Genomic DNA, 18,369 nt, shown 5'->3' on the forward strand with positions numbered 1-18,369 from the left:
TTTTTAAGCCCTTAAGGTACAGGGCGGTCGGGAAGCGTATCGATGGGGAAAAGGCAGACTGACATAAACCTTTTAAAACAACGGAAACAATTTCTGCATGGAGGGATTTCGTTATTTCTTTTTTTAAATGGGTTCATTTTTCAGAGGGATACACAGTGAGGGTATCGTGATTTTAGCTACCAGTAGCAGGAGAACGGAGCTGCGCCAAGAAGCTAACAGAAGCTAACAAACACTGAAGAGAAGAAGAGCTGCCATCGATACAGTTGCAGCCAAGCATGATTTAATGTTACACAATACAGTTTTACCACGTTGCTCAAAGTCTAAACTGGTATTGTTGTGCATTTAAGGTGTAAAGTTTACCTTCGACTAAACGCCCCCCAAAGGCATCCCAGCGCCCCCCTTTTGTAAAAATGTCCGCCAGCGCCCCCTGCCGTCCTCTGAACGCCCCCTGGGGGGCGGTACCGCCCACGTTGAGAACCGCTAACATAGAAATATTGAAACTATTTCCTTGTTTTTTCAGAGTATTTGTTTTAATACAGAGTGATTTAGTTTGTCAGGTGTTCGGTTTAGCCTATTATTATTATTATTATTATTATTATTATTATTATTATTATTATTATTATTATTATTATTATTATTGTTGTTGTTGTCATTTTATTGACATCTACTATTTTCAGAACCTGCCATCTTCATTAATCACTACAGGAATTTAAAAGGAAGATTAACAGGCAGATATTCAAGATGATAAGGGTTGGAGCCTTTTTAGCTCTGACACTGTTAGCCCAACATATGATGGCAGAAAAGGTTACACAAAAAATCTTGAATTAGCTAAACTTGTTAATGTTAGAAGCTGCAGCATTTATTATGTTCTTCTAGAGTCTAGAGTTGCAATAAATAATGTTAGTTTATGTTTCCCAACACGGTTAATAGCTTGATTATGTAGAAACGGAAGCTTTACTGACCTAATATATTTTTAAAGAGTTGTTAAAATCTTTCATACTATACTGTCATGAGATAGTGACAGTTTTAGCAAATATATTAAATATGTTTTTTTTATAAAAACTTTAACATACTTCCCTAAGTTTCTATTGTGCTGCTGTAAGTTTTTAAAGCATCTTAATTTTTTTGTTTTGAATATATCAAAGTATCATTTGATTTGACAATACTACCCACAAGTTATTGTATATGCAGTCAGCCTTTTAACATTCCCTTTAGTGAAACAAATTTATCTTCCAGGTGAGTGCAACCACACCACATACGCTGCATTTATTTTACAGCAGGTCGTTAATATCCCCAAATATGGTCAAGAAATTCTGTTTTTGTAATGTGTGTTACAAATTTCAAACCCCACTTCAACTACTTTCAAAAATAGGAGCCCAATCTGAAGAGCTGCTACCACTTCGAAGGCGGCTTACTCTTCCTAAATGGTTTTTCGAGTGTGCTAACTGGTTGCGATTTTGCAAAGATGCATTTGGCATTGTTTGTGCAGCTGTGAGCCAGTCGGATTGAAGCCTTCCTTCCACAGTCAAGAGTCCTTCTACTTAGTGAGAGGAGTATCGCGAAGGTGTGGATAACTGTGCAACAACGTTGTTTTTCTTTTCTTGGTCTGCCCCGTCTGGTATTTTTTTCCCTGAAAGGGAGACTGATCCAGGCTCATACATAGTGCGGGCGCTCAGTCCACAAGGTTGCAAATGTTTGAGCTACATGTGGTTGGCCGCAGAGGGTCCTGAAGGAACCTCGCAGACTGGGACACATGACAAGGTTTACGTCACACAGGCTGTGTGGTTGAGCGGACGTGGACATCATGAATTCCCTTTAAGGGTCCTCGTTATTTAGGTCCTAATTTATTGGTGGAAACTAAAGTGAAAAGATCCCTTTTGTTTCACAGCGATGCAATGTCTTTGTGGGTGCATATAAGAAATCCTGTGTTGTGTTTCACAGACGAATGCACTCTGATTAGTAGTGTGTGTAGGTGGGTGTTTTTGCTTGCCCTCTCTCGGCTCTGCCAGCTGAGCTCTTAGTAAACAGCCTGTCCTTATTTGACACAGGTTAGAGGGATGCCAGGAAAAGACCTCCCCACATGCGTGTGTGTGTGTGCGCAAGTTGCAATATTTGTTAACAAGATTAAATTACAAGAGAGTTTTTGAACATTTTAGACCACAGATGATTCAATTCCCATGTTTAGCCATAGCCCTTCAAGTGGCTCCCAAATTCCTCATTCCCTGTCTGTCTTTTATTTTTTTTGGTCTCTTTGGCAACGTTTACATCTATCTAGTGAAATCGACAGATGTTGAGGCTGCTTTGGCTGAAAACATTAAATGGTGTATGATTTTAATTTTTTTTATCAAAATGAGAAGAAGCGATAAGTTTTTTCAAAAGCTTGTGTGGCTTCTGAAACGGTAACGTGTTATATGGAGTATAACACCGTTCAGAGAGCATACTTTGCCAATCTATGTAATTAAAAGAAGTGCCTCGCAAAACGTACTCGCACCTCATTTCTTCACATTTTCTCACACTAAAACCGCAAACTTAAATGTTTTTATTGGGATTTTATGTGAACACAGAGTACTCCCAAATTTTGACGTAGAAGGAAAATGATTCATGATTTTGGAAAATGTGGCGTACTTATTCTTCTTTGCTAAAGTAGCTCAGTCAGTTTGGGTGGAGAGCATCTAAGAGCAATTTTTCAGTTCTGTCACAGATTTACAAGAAGATCTGAACCTGTCAAGGTTCAGATCTGAACTTTGACTGGATCATTCTAGCACATGATGTTAAAAGGTTTCCTCAAAGGATTGTCCTGTATACAACTCCATCCAAATTCTTGTGAACAGCATCCCTGTTGCTGCTGAAGGAAATCATCTCCACACCATGATTGTGGTGGTGTTTTCAGACAATGTGCAGTTTTGATTTTCCACCACAAAAAATTTTGTTTTGTTCTCATCTTCCACATGTTTGTTCATGGGCTGTGACTACAAAACAGATTTCCTAAATCTTCATTTTAGCAACAGCTTTCTTGCTACTCTTTCATAATTGCTAGGTTTATACCGTCCTCACTTTTATCCTGTTTGTCAATCTCTGGATAATGATTTTCTTTTCTGTTTAGGTGAAAGACACTGTGCAGTGGCTCTAATGATTTTCTTTTCTGTTTAGGTGAAAGACACTGTGCAGTGGCTCTATAAGGGTTCTCTGTCTTTGGGTCTTTTACATCTTTTTACATCCAACATCTTTGGCTTTGGAAGATATGACCGTTCATTTCTTTTGCTTGACACCAGTCATGCTCTGTCCATTCCAGATGGATTGATTTGGTACTGTGAGATGTTCAAAGCTCTGGATATTGCTGTGTAGCCCAACTATACCCTTAGTCACTGCTATACACCTATAGCAGTGACCTGTCTGCTTTGTTCCTTGGTGTTTATGAGTAAATCTTGCTATGTCTATTGTCTTAACTTGACAAAGTGTCATTTTGCTTTCTAAACAATGGAAGCTATTTTGTGTTTCCAGTAGAAGCCAATCAATAGGGGAAGTAACAAGAAACACATGAGCTGATGGTTACGTTCAGAAATAAAAGTATGTTGTTTGGAGTGTACTGAGTCAACACCATGTTAGCTCTCATTGTGATCTTTTGATAACCTATTTTGCGTCACATGCAGGATGTATAGGTGCCTTGATGCCTGACTGACCTGGAAAAGCACACTTGCCACTTGAAAGCACAAGTCTGGGGCATTAGCAAGGACAAATTGGCTACACACCAAATGCTTCTTGACATATATCACACTAAATCTAAAGGTTAGCAGGTTCCATTGTGTTAAACTGGTTGGCTAGTTGGTTAATGTGTAAGCCCAGAGCAAACCTCTGGCTCCTTCCCAGAGGTTCTCTGCCTTTGCATCTCTTATCAACATCTCTGGCTTGGAAGCGTTGACCAAAACCTAATTTTGTTTTTGTTTATTTAATTCTTCTGTTCATGTGTGCTTTCATTCCATTCCTTTGTTTTGATGCTTTTTTTTTTTTTTGCCATGCCAGGCACAACATCACCACATCCAGTCAACCGTTTTTAAAATGCCAACTTACTGTCTTTTGGTGAACTGCTGAGTATTTTGCCAAAGCGCTGTTGGGTGGTCAAGATGTTCCTTTCGATGTTCTTTTGTGAACTCCGTCTTTAATGATGCCTCCAGTCCTCTGACTTGGCGAGGGAAGAACTTGTCTGAGAATAGCCGCTTTGATCCCCCATGCCAAACTCTGAACCAAACTCTGCCTATTCACAATTACTCCCTGCATACTTGAATATCACTTACCACAAGGAGTGAGGGTTGGCTGTTTGATTCTGGCTGGGGAATAGAAGGACAGTGGCGTGCACCCAAAGCCTAATTAATGACAGAGGCTTAATAGAAACAAAAGCCTAGTTAATCCAGTTTAGCAGAATAATTTATTTGCTTTTTTGCGCCTCGTGACTAAGATTGCTTCAGTATTTGCAATGAAAAGTATTGAAAAATACAATAGTTTGAGAAAATATATCCTTTAGCATTTTCAAACATCTACCAGGTAGAACAGGCCAGAAGCTGAAGTAGATAGGTAGGTGTCTGTTCCTAGGATGGGTCTGCTTGTAGATTCTTTTGGGCCTTAAAAAGTAGTTTTTGAGTGTTTGTGAATCAGGGAGTAGGTTAGTAGTAGAATGAGGGAAGTCTATCACTGTGTTTAAATGTTTGACAGGCCAGACGCTGAGCTCAGAAGACCAGTCATTTACAGCCGCCAACTACCTTTTATTGATGAATAAACAAGAAACATTATCTTACATCCTTCATCTAGAACAGATTACGAGGCCTTCAAACTGAGCTAATTACCAGAAAACAAAGCTTGAGCTCTCTTTTTGTCTTAAATTGCTTAATTATAAATAAATGCTCTGCAGATTATGACAGTTGGCTATTTTTCTGTTTATCTTTTGCTGCCAAAATGGCAGATTTGTCTGCATCTTTCTGCATGTTGTGACCCCATCTCTCTGGGCCCGGGCCATAACAGCTTGGCTGCTTTAATCTGTCTGGGAGTCGTGCTGTCTGTCAGTCTGTCTTTGCTGCATAGTTGAGAACCTCGTGGCTAAGTGATTACTGTTGCAAAGAATCAAGAGATTAATATGAGTCTTGGCATTCAGGCGCGGTGCATCGCTGTAGCAGTCGCAACACAATTCCATGTGGATTTCAAGTGGACTAACTGTAAAAATATTTATGTTATGTGCCTTTATTGTTGATTTGTAGTTGGGTACTGAAACAGAAAGATGCGATAGTATGTGTCCATGGTTTATAAGCAGGAATTATTTCATTCATCAGATTGTTTGTTTCCAGGGGAGAGACTTTAGGACAAAATATTGTTTTTGTTTTTTTTTTTTGTTTTTTTTCTCTCTCAGGGGTTCACAGTAACATTCTTCTATAGCTAGCAGTAAACAAAGCCATGCATAAATGGAGTTGCAGATTTATTTTTTTTATTGTTGTTACATATTTTACAGATGTTTTAAAAAAATAGAAAACTGAAAGATGCATCTGTCTTTACCTGAAGTCCCATAAAACCCACACAGGTTGCTTGAGGTGGTTTAATTGTGAAACATCATCTAAAGGAGCATATTGCACTTTCTGGTAAATTTTTTTTTCTTGCCCTGTTTAAATGTAGAAATTACTGCCTTTACCTTGTTTGAATTAAGATGAGCTGATTGTTCCCACTGTATCACTAACCCGGCAGTCGGCACATTTCAACAACAAGGTAGTTCAAAATGCTTTACATCACAAAAACACAATGCAGGCACCAATTATGTAATGAGAAATAAACATTGCATCAAGCAATATACTTCAAATATGTTGATAAATTTACCAATTATTATGAATCAAAGGCAACTCTTTTTGCCTTTTTGATTCAATTTTAATTTCAATCAATTTTTGATTTTAGTTTAGCTAAAAAGTTAGCAAAATTTTTTAGCTAAAGTTTTTAGCTAAAACCTTTAGCTTTTAGTTTTCTAGAAGTTTGTTGAAGATTTGTAGTGCATAGAAGTTGAATGCTGGTTCTCCATGTTTGGTTCTGGTTCTGGCGATCCAGAGTAGACATGTGTTCTGACTATCGGTGCTACCTCTTCAGATTTTCCTACCATAGCACGGATACATAGCTAAGTCTATCTGCCAGTGCTACACGTCCAAAACTACTACTGTCATGTTTATGAACCGAAAACTATAGCGGGTTGTGCTAATGTTAAATCTATTGGATAACATTATTTGAGTGACCGAACTGAAGTGGAAACGTAGGAGTTATGCTTAGCATAGTATTGGAACAATTTATATACACAGTGAAACCACAAGAAGATCACTTCCTTCATCTGATATCCTACCCATTTAAAATGAAAAGCTTTTTAATTTTAAATAAAAACACTAAAATAATTACTATACACTAATTATTGTAGTGTATAGAATATCCTACCTGTTAAAAAATATTTTAAATACACAGGTGTTATAGAATAAAACGGTATCAGACAGGGGAAACATGTTTAATGGAATTAAATTAAACACAGACAAATACAGATCACCACAACTCTTTTTTTGCGCATTAATATGTTGTATGTCTGTTATCAGATGCAGCTTCAATCTCACATCGCTACCAACATCTATTTAGCAAAGTTTAATAGTAAAAAAAGAGTGTAATTAAACTAAAATATTTTTTAAAATATAGGGACGAAATAGCCCAAAAAACAAAGTATTTTATCCTGATTAACCGCCAATGACTTGTTTACAGTAGACGGTGCAGACGGCAAACTAAAGCCATTTATAAATATATTTACAAGCTGCTGTCATGTAAACTGAAAACATAAAGTAATACAGCAGCTTAATAAAAGCCAGGTATAAAATAAATAAAGCTTACTGTAATCTTTGATGAAATAAAACGCATAAAACGAAACTGCCACAGGTAGGACATATTTACAAGAAATCTGCCGAGTAAGCAGTATGTGACATAGCATCGATGTGCGCATGCACATTACCACAAGGTAGGACGGATTTACTGGTAGCACAGATAAACGAAACACCGGAACCAGAAGATCTGAGAGGTGTGTCATTGCAGGGCAGGGTGCATCATGATGCTAAAAACTCAAAGAACTGGATCATGAACTGAAAAGTTGACTCACTGCAGAAGCAAAACATAAGATGCACAATCTGATACCATAATAGAAACAGAAACTTGCATTCAAATCTTCCAGATCCAGCTGCAGATTATCTCCTTCACTGTAAAATGTCCTGGATTATATAATTGAATTTGCACAATTACTCAGTGTTTTCATCCCCCCTCAGTAATGTTGACTGTCTACCTTTGCAGTATGTAAGAGTGTAGTAATGTGGTGAACCACTTATTATGGTACTGCAGTTTTTGTATTCAGAGATCTCACATTCCAGTTGAAGAGTAAACCTTGGGAAGCGATGATTTAAACTTCCCCTTCCTTGTTTTCTGGCTGCCGTCCTACATCCACAGTGTCTGCACTCCAGTTCTTTGGGTGTCGGAAGTAGAGGGTTTGAGATGTCAATCAAACCATTATTCTGTCGTTTATTCATGGTATATGAGCAGAAAGAAGAATTACTGGGGGATCCCAACATAAATTCTCCAAAAAGTAGAGCTTTGTAGGAAAGAAGCAAAACTACAAAAAATAATGCTGAACACGGGGATATCACAGGGTTCGTACAGATGCTTAAAATCCTTGAACATTATTACATTGCAATTGGATGCTTTCAATGTTTGGAAAGTTCTTGATTTCTGTATATATAAGCTGCACAGTTTTGCAATAAAGTGCAATCTAGCGTTTGATTCAGAGCATAAACTTGGAAAGCACTGTTTACAGTTGAAACCAGATATTTAAAGATAATTAAAAAACACATACACATTTTTTTCTCACTGTTTGAAGTTAAATAAGGCCAAATTTATCTTGTTTTAGGTCAGTTAGAATTCCCCAAATTATTTCTATTTGATTTATGCCAGAAAACGTAGCAAGAACATTTTAAAGACATTTTTGTAACTTTATCGCAGCAGTCAGGTGTATAGGATTTGTGTAAGAAAGACATTTCAAGACATAACATTTTTAGATTTTATTTTACCTTTAGAATGTATTATACTAACACAAGATGTTATAAATAACAGTAATAAATGATGTCATAAAATGGTGAATTGAAACTGTCCTTTTAGTTTATTAATTTTGTTTTTATCTCCAACGTGTGGTACTGGAAAAAGTTGTAAACTTACTTTTAAATAGGGCTGGGGGATTTGAGAAAAATTTAATATCCTGATATATTTTTGCTATATCACAATACACAATATATATCACGATATTCTTAAATTAGCTCCAATGTTATTTTAAACTAGACTCCTTCCAGCATGATCTCACCCACGCAAGTTCCCGCCCACATTTCCCTGCTAGACTTAAATGTAATCTCAACTAAAAAGGGATGCAGTGTTTTGCTATGAACTGTCTACACTAAGACTAGATAACAAGGTGAGACATAAGTTTTAACTAAGAAACAAAATAGCGATGGGGAGGGAAGTAGGTCAGTTATGCTTGACTTTGACAAACTTAAATAGATGTGCTGTGGAATAAGGTGTGTTTTTGTTCAGCTTAAAAATAAAAAGGCGATCTACACACAAACTGACAGATCATCAGTAAAGCAGGTGTTTAAATTAACTAATCAACTATCGCTGTGTTAGCGTGGCTAATAGCAGCGGTGGCTAATCTACCACAGCAATCACTTATTGATGAAAGGAAAATACACATCAAGCCTAAAAGCATAAAACTGTAATGAACTGAATGTTCTGCTCTATGCGGGGGTAATGTTTGAGTGTTTTTGGTGCTGAATCCTGATACATAAAGTGCAGTTTTTGTCAGTTGCTATGGCAACAAGTCTGCGTGTATCGTAATACTGACAGAGAGCGAGAAAAAATTTCTCTCATGGCCCGAGTTCATGACGACGTCGTTTGTACCACAGAAACCACAGAGACAACAAATCAAATCGCTGTTCAAGTACGATCATACAGAATTTATTGAACAATCAAATGCATAAAGTCACACAACTCATCATAATCATCCGAAACCACCTACCAATACATAATTACCTGAGACAAAGACAATAGACGAAGACGGAATACAGAGACGCATTTTCAAGACAGACACATCTCCGGAGAAACAGTGGTGCTCTGCCCTAACATTTCCGGGCACCCTCTTTTGTTCAAGAAGGCGTGTTCTCCTCTGTACCGTATGTAAATTAGGGGAGTGCCTCTAGCGGCATGGAAGAAGATTTACAAGCGACTGTCTTGTGTTTGGGGACAGAGCATTTATAAGTACTTTGGAGAAGACATATTTATTACCCTATTTTGGGAGAGTGTGGGTCACAGAGGTGCTGAGTTCAACAATTTGACCCTGTAGATATGAGTTCGCACTCTAACCAGAAATCTACAGATAGTTATTTTCATTCAACTGGTAAATAATCTTAAATAATCTTAAATAATCAAAATAAATCTTGTACCAATCAGAATATATTGATTGAAGGATGGATCTAAATTTTATTTAAGTTTTAGACCATAATTAAGCTAATAATTTCAACAACATCCTCCATATAAAATCATAGGGTGTCGGATAAACCATACTCGCAGTGGATTTGACGGCAAAAGTTAATTGTTTGAACGACAATTTATACTCGATGGTTGCGATATAGCCATTTTAACTATCGTAAATTGAAAATATCGTAATACATTGAGTATACTCGATATATTGCCCAGCCCTACTTTGAAAATGCTTGAATTATATTGTGGGTCAAATGTACAAACACAATTATACTGAAGGAGTGAAGGAGTTGGATTTGTTTTTAACTGACCTGAGTAACTGATCTTCAGTAGTATTCTGAAAATGTTGAGTTACTTCATTGTTTTTGGCCTGTCCCTCCATCTATCTGCCTGTTGCAGTTATACTGACAGATGAGGAAGTGCAGAGGAAAAGGGAAATGATAATGAAGAGGAAAGAAGAGGAGGCAGCCCGGGAGGCGCAGAGGCCACGTCTGAACGAGGAGCAGGCACGGATGATTTCTAGCTTGGTGGAAGCTCACCACAAGACCTACGATGCCTCCTATTCTGATTTTTCACGCTTCAGGGTTAGTCCGCTTCAAGTTCTGATATCCTTTTAACCAATCAGCACTCAGCTGAAACAATGAATGAACGTTTTCACTTTAGATCAWKTAGAGTTAAAACAATTAATCGTGATGAATTGATTATTGAAATAATCGTTAACTGGCATGTAGAGACTCTTAAAAAAACCATCAGAGCAATAATTAAGCCAGAACGGTAAATAAAATGTAAGCGTTTTTATTTAAAATAAAAATTAAACATTTTGTACGTATATCTTACCCAGAACTCCTCAAGTGACACAGTTTTGGCTTCACCCAGATCAAATCTTGCACATAAATCTCCTATTTTTGTTTTTTGCTATTCAATTATTAAGCAGTTAATCAAAAAAATAATAATTATCAGATTAGCTTTACACTGTATTGATGTTAAGTCAAGTAGAAAGGAATGAGCTTTTCACATGTTTATATTATTTTTTTAGCTGCTACAAATGATCAAGCGTTCACTACACCAATGCTATGTTATTGTATTTATATAAGAATGTTTTTCTTATTTAAAATAGGAATTGGATTATCTACATCTTTCGTACATTTCTAATATGGTTTAAAAAAGGATTAAGTGGTTAATTGAAATATTAATTTCAATTTTGTTTACAGAAACTTCATAATTCATTTTATTTTTTGTTTCTTTTGTTATGTTTATTAAATTTAGATATTTAAAATGTCTTCCAGTTCCAGGGCTGAATTTTCAGTAGAATTTAAAGTTTATTGCTCTTTAAGAATGTGTTTTTTTCATTATTATGTCATTACCATTATATTACTTGAAAATAGTCTCAAAACAATATTATCATTTATCACAAAAATTTCTGGGACAATTTATTGTTCAGCAAAATTTGTTATCGTGACAGGCCTGTGTCTGTTATATAAATTGAAGGTTGTGACTGTAAAAAATGTGGAAACGTTCAAAAGGTCCTGATTGCTTTTGCAGGACATTGTGCATCACTGTATTTCTATTTGAGACATTATGATTGCTGCTGTCATCATCTCTACCAATAGCACACGTTACCAAGAGATGTGCAATATTTTCCTAACTACATCAGACAACAGTCTCCCAGCAGCCTGCTGCAACAGTAATATCCAGAGCGAATGAGAGGGAGAGTAAAGAATAGCTGGAATATCTGACAAAGTCTCACAGGCTCTTTGATTTATTAGTGTCAAGTATGATGTATCACTGGGCACTCTGCAGGCAGCCACAGGCACACTCTAATCGAGTAGCAGATGAGTGAGGTTTCCGAATATTGAGTTGCAGGTGTTGCATTAAACTACGAGTGAACCGCAGGGTTTCAAAATGAAGCAGTCGAGTAATCCACACAAGAAAAAAAATTCTTGGCAGCGGATCTCAACATTGTGAGGGAACTAAAGAGGGAATTAGAAAGGATCTAAAGTGCTTGTTTGAGATAAATAAAATAAATCCACTGGTAACAACTAGTCAGATTTGTTTACATAAGTAGACCTGAAGTTAATCCTTAGATAAGCAAAAGAAAAGGCCATCATGCATCTCTATTACAGGAGTACATAGCAGTGTCTCAGCTCCAGGCAGTTCAGGTGAAAGCTGCTCCTCTCACTGGTGCAAATATTCAATGTTTCATTCATTCATGTACCCAAGCTTCTACATGCTCATACTTTCAGGGGTCAAAGGTCTCTTAATAAGGAGAATAACATGATTTATGTATTCACTGCTTAAAGGGGCAGTATTATGTGTTAGTGCCATTTTATAGCACAATCAAGTTACTATGTTAACTTCAGTTGTTAAAGAAAATGCTATAAATATCAAATATAACTTGAAAAGAAAATTTACTTTGTAATTTAGCGCCTTGAAATTGGGAGCTAAATTACTTTAAAACTCCTCTTTCTGAAACTCTGCCTTCAGAAAGTTATTACAACATGGTTCTTCTATTAACCCATTAACAACATTTTACCAGCGTTTCACTGAGAAGTAGCTCCTATAATGAGCTCAGCTGATGTTCAGTTCAATCAGGTGTTTGCTGATTACTGCTGGCTAGTCTGAAGGAGCTGATTGAGAGAGTCGTGGGGGAGGAGTTCTTTGTAATGCAGAAACTCTGAAGCTTGGAGACTGCTGCTCCGAGGATATCCACCCACATTACACCTCAGCCAGCTGAATGGTTAACATGACAAACAGTGGCTAAGTAAAAGCCAGTTTCAGAGCAGTCGAATGTTTGACAGGATAAGGTTTAGTGCAAACATCCTTTTAATTCATAACTCAGACTGAGAGGCAGGAGAAGCTGCACTGAACATATTAATGTCTGTTCTCTCTGCATGTTTGCAGCCTCCAGTGCGTGACGGCCCGGTAACACGCAGCGCCAGCAGAGCTGCCTCCCTTCACTCGCTGTCTGACGCCTCCTCTGATTCATTCAATCACTCACCTGGTGAGATACAGGTTGACTCATTCACTTCTGCTCATTCATTCTCATTCACCATTCAGGGTTAACATCACCAAGGTCCAAACTCAACTCTTTAGATTCAGCATCACTGTCAGCCTGCAAGCAGAAGTTGAATTGATCAAAGCTACTCTTGTTGTTTTACTTAGAATATTTAAAGTTTTTGTTCAGTTTTTAGTTTTAATGGATTTAAGGAACATAAACAAAATCAGTTTAGAACAACATTAGAAAAAGTTATGATTCCAGTTTCCTGTTGCATCACTTTTCCTCTGTTATCAAGTTATATCTTTACAGCTTTATCGGTTATTAAAGCTTATCAAAGTCCTTATTACTATTTGTTGCCTTCCTCATCATATTCTTGCTTCAAATCTTTCTCAATCTGCTGGAGCAGAATCTGTGGACACCAAGATGAACTTCAGCAACCTGCTGATGATGTACCAGGACGGAGCGAGCAGTCCTGACTCCTGCGAGGAGGACACCAAACTCTCCATGCTGCCCCACCTTGCTGACCTGGTCTCCTATAGCATCCAGAAAGTCATTGGATTTGCCAAGATGATACCAGGATTCAGGTATGAAGATGTAGGATTGTTTTTTTTTTTTTCTTAGACAAACCCGTTGAAGACTCTGTTGCGGTAATCAATGCAACTGGATGAGTTTGTCTAGGTCTTGGTGGGACAGTAGTTCTTTAATCCTGGACATGTTCAGGTACTAAATGGCTGACATTGTAACCGTCATTATGTGACCCTGAATGATCAGGTCATTATCACTACATTCAGGTTTTGGGGCTGATCTCTAGTTTATAGCTGTAATATCTCAGCTTATTGACTCTGGCTCATTCCTCTTTGGGTCCAAAGATAATAACTTCAGTTTTTTTTCTGTTCAGCTGGAGGAAGTTATTGCACCTTTTATTATGAAGATAAAAAGTTTCAAACAGGCAAAGATTTGCAGCTTTTGTATTACTTCTACAAACGGAGACAAAAGATTTTCATAATTTGTCATTGAAAGTTAAATAGTTGAACAGTTTCTTAAAAATAATTCATTAGTCAGTACAGCATAGCTGATTCAAATAATGAATATATCTGAAATACATCTGGGATTTTGCAGACTGCCCGAAGTGAGTGAATGACTTTTAACAGCAGAAACACCTCACAAACCACAAGGATCATTGTGTAACAGTGTTGCTTCCTGCTGTTTTGTCCCGGTTCTGATTTATCTTCTTGTAAAATTTGCCACATGAAAGCAGCATGCACACACAGCAACCTGAATGAGGTTCCCACCTACACAAAGAACACAGTGATCAGCTGCCCACACGTATGCAGGACATTAATGGGAGAGGTGAAAACAAAAAAGCTGTTCCAAGAATACTCTCAAAACTGGCTGTGGTTAAAAGCTGAGCTGAACCATATAAAAAAAACACAGAGAGGCAGCACACCAAAAAAACGGGATATAGAGATGCTATGTTAAAGTTGATTTTGTGTCTGAACAGTTGGTTCTGTTTTGACCAGATATTCTGAATTATTTCCATTTTAAAGTCAACAATGGGGGGCTCCAAATTATTATTTAAAATTAAGTACTGTTAATAAAGATTAGCGCCACTAACAATTATACTACTCTCTTCTGATCAAGCTCACAGTTTTACTTTTGACCTCCAAAATGTTTACATTTGTGATGATAGGGAGGAAAGTTCTTTTCTCTAAAGTTTGCTTTTGTGACATTTCTCATTCTCATCTTTTGACCAATTATTTTTAAAAAGTAAAGTGCAAGTTTAAAATGCATACCAATACTGTGGCAATTATGATTATTATTATATTTTTGTTAAAACAATTATTTCTTGTTTAAAACTATTTAAAAGTAGATTTTTTTTCTTAATGGTTTATTAAGAGATTCACCTATTTATCAGGCATGCCAATACAGTTGAAACCAGAAGTTTGCATACACTAAATAAAAAGACATGCATTTTTTTTTTCCAATTAAAAAATGCCTTAAAATTCTTTTTCTCTTTATTCTGGCATTTAGCAAATAGAACAAAAATTGGTCATCTTAATTGTCATAAAACGGAAAAGTTTATTCAGATTTTACATAAAGGTTTATCAACATCAGATTGCCTATATTATCATCGTACAGAAACATAACATTTCTTCACAACAGAATGTTTCTTTTTATATAGTRTACAGGGTTTCCACCAGAAAACTTGCTAAGCCCAGTGGTCGGGGCGCTGAGGCAGTCCACCGTGTTTTTGTATTTAAAGATGTTGACAGAAAATTAAAAAATATTACTGGGTATGTTGCGGGAAAACATCGCCAGTGAAATGCTATTTAAACTAGGGCTGTTGTAAACAAATATTTTAGTAATCGAGTAATCTATCAATTATTCTTATGATTAATCGAGTAATCAGATAAAAAAAATAGATAAAATAAAATATTGGTAAATCTGGCATAACAGCAGTATTACTATCGGATATCAATATCAATCCAATTTTTCATATGTGAGCGTCCATAACAGTTACTTTCTGTAGTTTAGAAAATTTACTTGTAAACAGTAATAGCTCACTTTCTAAGTTAACCTGAAGAAAAGTTAAACATAGATCTGAAATTGCATTCAATTTAATAATAAAGAGGCAGGCTCACAAACACGCTTATAAAAAAATGTCTATACTCCAGCTTTTAGTGTATGTATCATCTCCAGTGAGTTTAACAGTTGAATTTTCACCTTACCTCATACCTGTCAAGCTTTGCGCTTGAGAATACAGGAAATGTCGCCTGGAGTGGGGTTGAGGGATAGATTAGAGGCGAACGAACGGACGCAAGATGGGGGGAGGAAGGGAGGAAATAGACCAGGGAACAGACAAATGTAAGTCTGGGGGGTAAAGATGAACAAACAAACCTAATGTGGGGTGGGAGACGAATGTAAGAACGGGGGGAAGCAATACGGGATATTTATGGCACCCTCGTTCGTCACACTTAGAGACCCATCTACCAACCATGTACATTGCGCTCCGCCACCCGTTTGTTCAGACCGGGATATGAAATTTATTGTGTGGTTCGTCCGTAAAGCTATACTTGCACTATAAGCATCAACTACTCAGTCGCGCGCCGTGTTCAGTCTATCCAATCACATGTATAAATACTCCTGCAGCGCTATTCCCGCCGTTTGCTTTGAACCAGCAGCTCGGGGAGGAGAAAGGCTGCCGTACTCCATCATTTTAAGGATGCCTATTGGTACCCCAAAAATGATGAAGACCTGGGCATTATCATCAATCAATAAAATTGTCATGGGCCGAACTTGAAGATTGGACATTATACCGCTAACACTTAGCTTTCGTCAACAAAACTCAGAGGCGGAAGTGAGAGCGCAGCGCAACGCAAATAAAGTCCCGACCGGAACACTGTGTGCTAAATAATAAAATATAAATTAATGAAGCTTTGAGGCAGGTAAATTTTCCTTGAGGAATTTTAATAACTGAGGTACTCGAAACATTCGAGGAATCATTTCAGCCCTAATTTAAGCCCACAACTAGTCTTGAAAACATAAAATCAAAAAATACAATTAAAATGTGTTATCATTATTATTATTATTGTTGTTATTATTATTTCCACTTCTGTTTAATCCAAATTAAATCAGCGGCTCCTTAAGGCCCTTCTGGATTTCAGGGGCCCATAAATGCTAATATTTTAACACAGATCACAGATGCATAAATGTAACATTTGTTTACTGAGATTATCAATGCTGCTAAATTTGATTTAATGGTTTCAGTATATATAAATWGAAAGGTTTTAAATTGTGTAACATTTAAATAAAAGACTAAAAGGAGCTGGCAAGTTTACTTTGTAACCTTGAATACTAACTATTCCATCTAACTATGATTGAATAGTTAGATTCAATCATAGTTGCATTAATCTAACTATTCAATCTAACTACAACCTGATGGTGTGAGTTTAATCTTTGAGTTTGAGCTCTGTTTGTTCACAAATACAAATTAGTAAATTGCAATTATAGCTGATTGCTTTTTAGGTTGGCCAATTAAACTACTCCCCATCTCCCAGATTTCACTAAATCTAACACAGAAGCTGTTAGAGGTGCTGATGTTTTTAGCAGCAAGAGGGGCCCTTAAGTCAAATTCTGCTCAAGGCCTCACACAGCCTTCGGCCAGCCCTGCATGATGAGTTAAATCCGCTGCACTGCGCAGAGATGGGAGACTTAATTTAATGCTACTAATGTGGCTTTAGTAACTCCATTTAGTGTCTGTTGAGTTTTTAATGAAGGCCACATTAACTGTTTTGGTTGCTCAAGTTTATGGGACGAGTTTCTTGGATCTCCATGCGGTCGCATGCATTAACACTGGCTGACTAAGTGGACAAAGCATTTGGTATGGTTTGATGCTTTGTGTAACCAGAAAATAATATTAGATATAATAATAATATCCTCTCCTCGGGCTGCCACCTTATTGTGGTGGAGGGGTTTGAGTGTCCCAATGATCCTAGGAGCCATGCTGTCTGGGGCTTTATGCCCCTGGTAGGGTCACCCAAGGCAGACAGGTCCTAGGTGAGGAACCAGACACAGCGCAGCCCGAAGACCCCTTATAAATGCACAACAACCTTGGATCTAGAGTTCCCTCGCCCGGAAGTGGGTCACCAGGGCCCCACTCTGGAGCCAGGCCTGGAGGTGGGGCACGATGGTCGCGCCTGGTGGCCAGGCTTTTACCCACGGAGCCCTGCCGGGCTCAGCCCAAAGAGGAGACATGGGTCCCCCTTCCAATGGGCTCACCACCTATCGGAGGGACCAAAGGGGTCGGGTGCAGTGTGTAACGGGCGGCAGCCGAGGGAGGGGACCCTGGCGGTCTGATCCTCGGCTGAAGAAGCTGGCTCTTGGGACGTGGAACGTCTCCTCCACTAGCTCCGGAAGGAACCGGAGCTAGTGTGCGAGGCTGAGAGGTTCCGGCTAGAAATAGTCGGCCTCACCTCGACGCATGGCTCTGGTTCTGGAACCAGTCTCCTTGAGAGAGGCTGGACGTACTTCCACTCTGGAGTTGCCCACAGTGAGAGGCGCCAGGCAGGAGTGGGCATACATGTTGCCCCCCATCTCGGCGCCTGTACATTGAGGTTTACCCCGGTTAACGAGAGTGTAGCCTCCCTCCACCTACGGGTGGGGGGACGGGTTCTGACTGTTGTCTGTGCTTACGGGCCGAAGAACAGTTCAGATTACCCACCCTTTTTGGAGTCCTTAGAGGGGGTACWGGAGAGTGCCCCTCCTGGGGACTCCTTTGTTCTACTGGGGGACTTCAACGCTCGCATGGGCAATGACAGTGAGACCTGGAGGGACGTGGTTGGGAGGAACGGCCCCCCCGATCTGAACTCGAGGGGTGTTCTGTTGTTGGACGTCTGTGCTCGTCACGGATTGTCCATCACGAACACCATGTTCAAGCACAAGGGTGTCCATATGTGCCCTTGGCACCAGGACACCCTAGGCCGCAGTTCAGTTTCATCGGATCTGCGGCCGTCTTGGACACTCAGGTGAAGAGAGGTGCAGAGCTGTCCACTGACCACTACCTGGTGGTGAGTTGGCTCCGGTGGTGGGGGAGGAAGCCAGTCAGACCTGGCAGGCCCAAACGTGCAGTGAGGGTCGACTGGGAATGTCTGGCGGAGTCCCCTATGAGACGGAGCTTTAACTCCCATCTCCGGCAGAACTTCAAACACGTTCCGGGGGAGGTTGGGGACATTGAGTCTGAGGCCCCGTTTACACGACAACGATTTCGGGGGAAAACGGAAGAGTTTTGTTGCGTTTGTAGTGTGCGT

The 18,369-nt window shown here is 38.7% G+C and overlaps 1 protein-coding gene across 3 annotated transcripts in view; it reads left to right on the forward strand.

The window, feature by feature from the left end:
* LOC103466861 (vitamin D3 receptor A) overlaps positions 1-18,369 on the forward strand; it is a 115,134-nt gene that overhangs the window by 77,384 nt on the left and 19,381 nt on the right. For all 3 annotated transcript variants that reach the window (XM_008412742.2, XM_008412741.2, XM_008412744.2), the window contains 3 exons: positions 9,964-10,148; positions 12,466-12,565; positions 12,969-13,146. In XM_008412742.2, coding sequence (XP_008410964.1) covers positions 9,964-10,148; positions 12,466-12,565; positions 12,969-13,146 — 463 coding nt within the window. The remainder of the gene's footprint in view (positions 1-9,963; positions 10,149-12,465; positions 12,566-12,968; positions 13,147-18,369) is intronic.

The sequence above is a fragment of the Poecilia reticulata genome, linkage group LG7, assembly GCF_000633615.1.
Source record: "Poecilia reticulata strain Guanapo linkage group LG7, Guppy_female_1.0+MT, whole genome shotgun sequence".
NCBI classification, from domain to species: domain Eukaryota; kingdom Metazoa; phylum Chordata; class Actinopteri; order Cyprinodontiformes; family Poeciliidae; genus Poecilia; species Poecilia reticulata.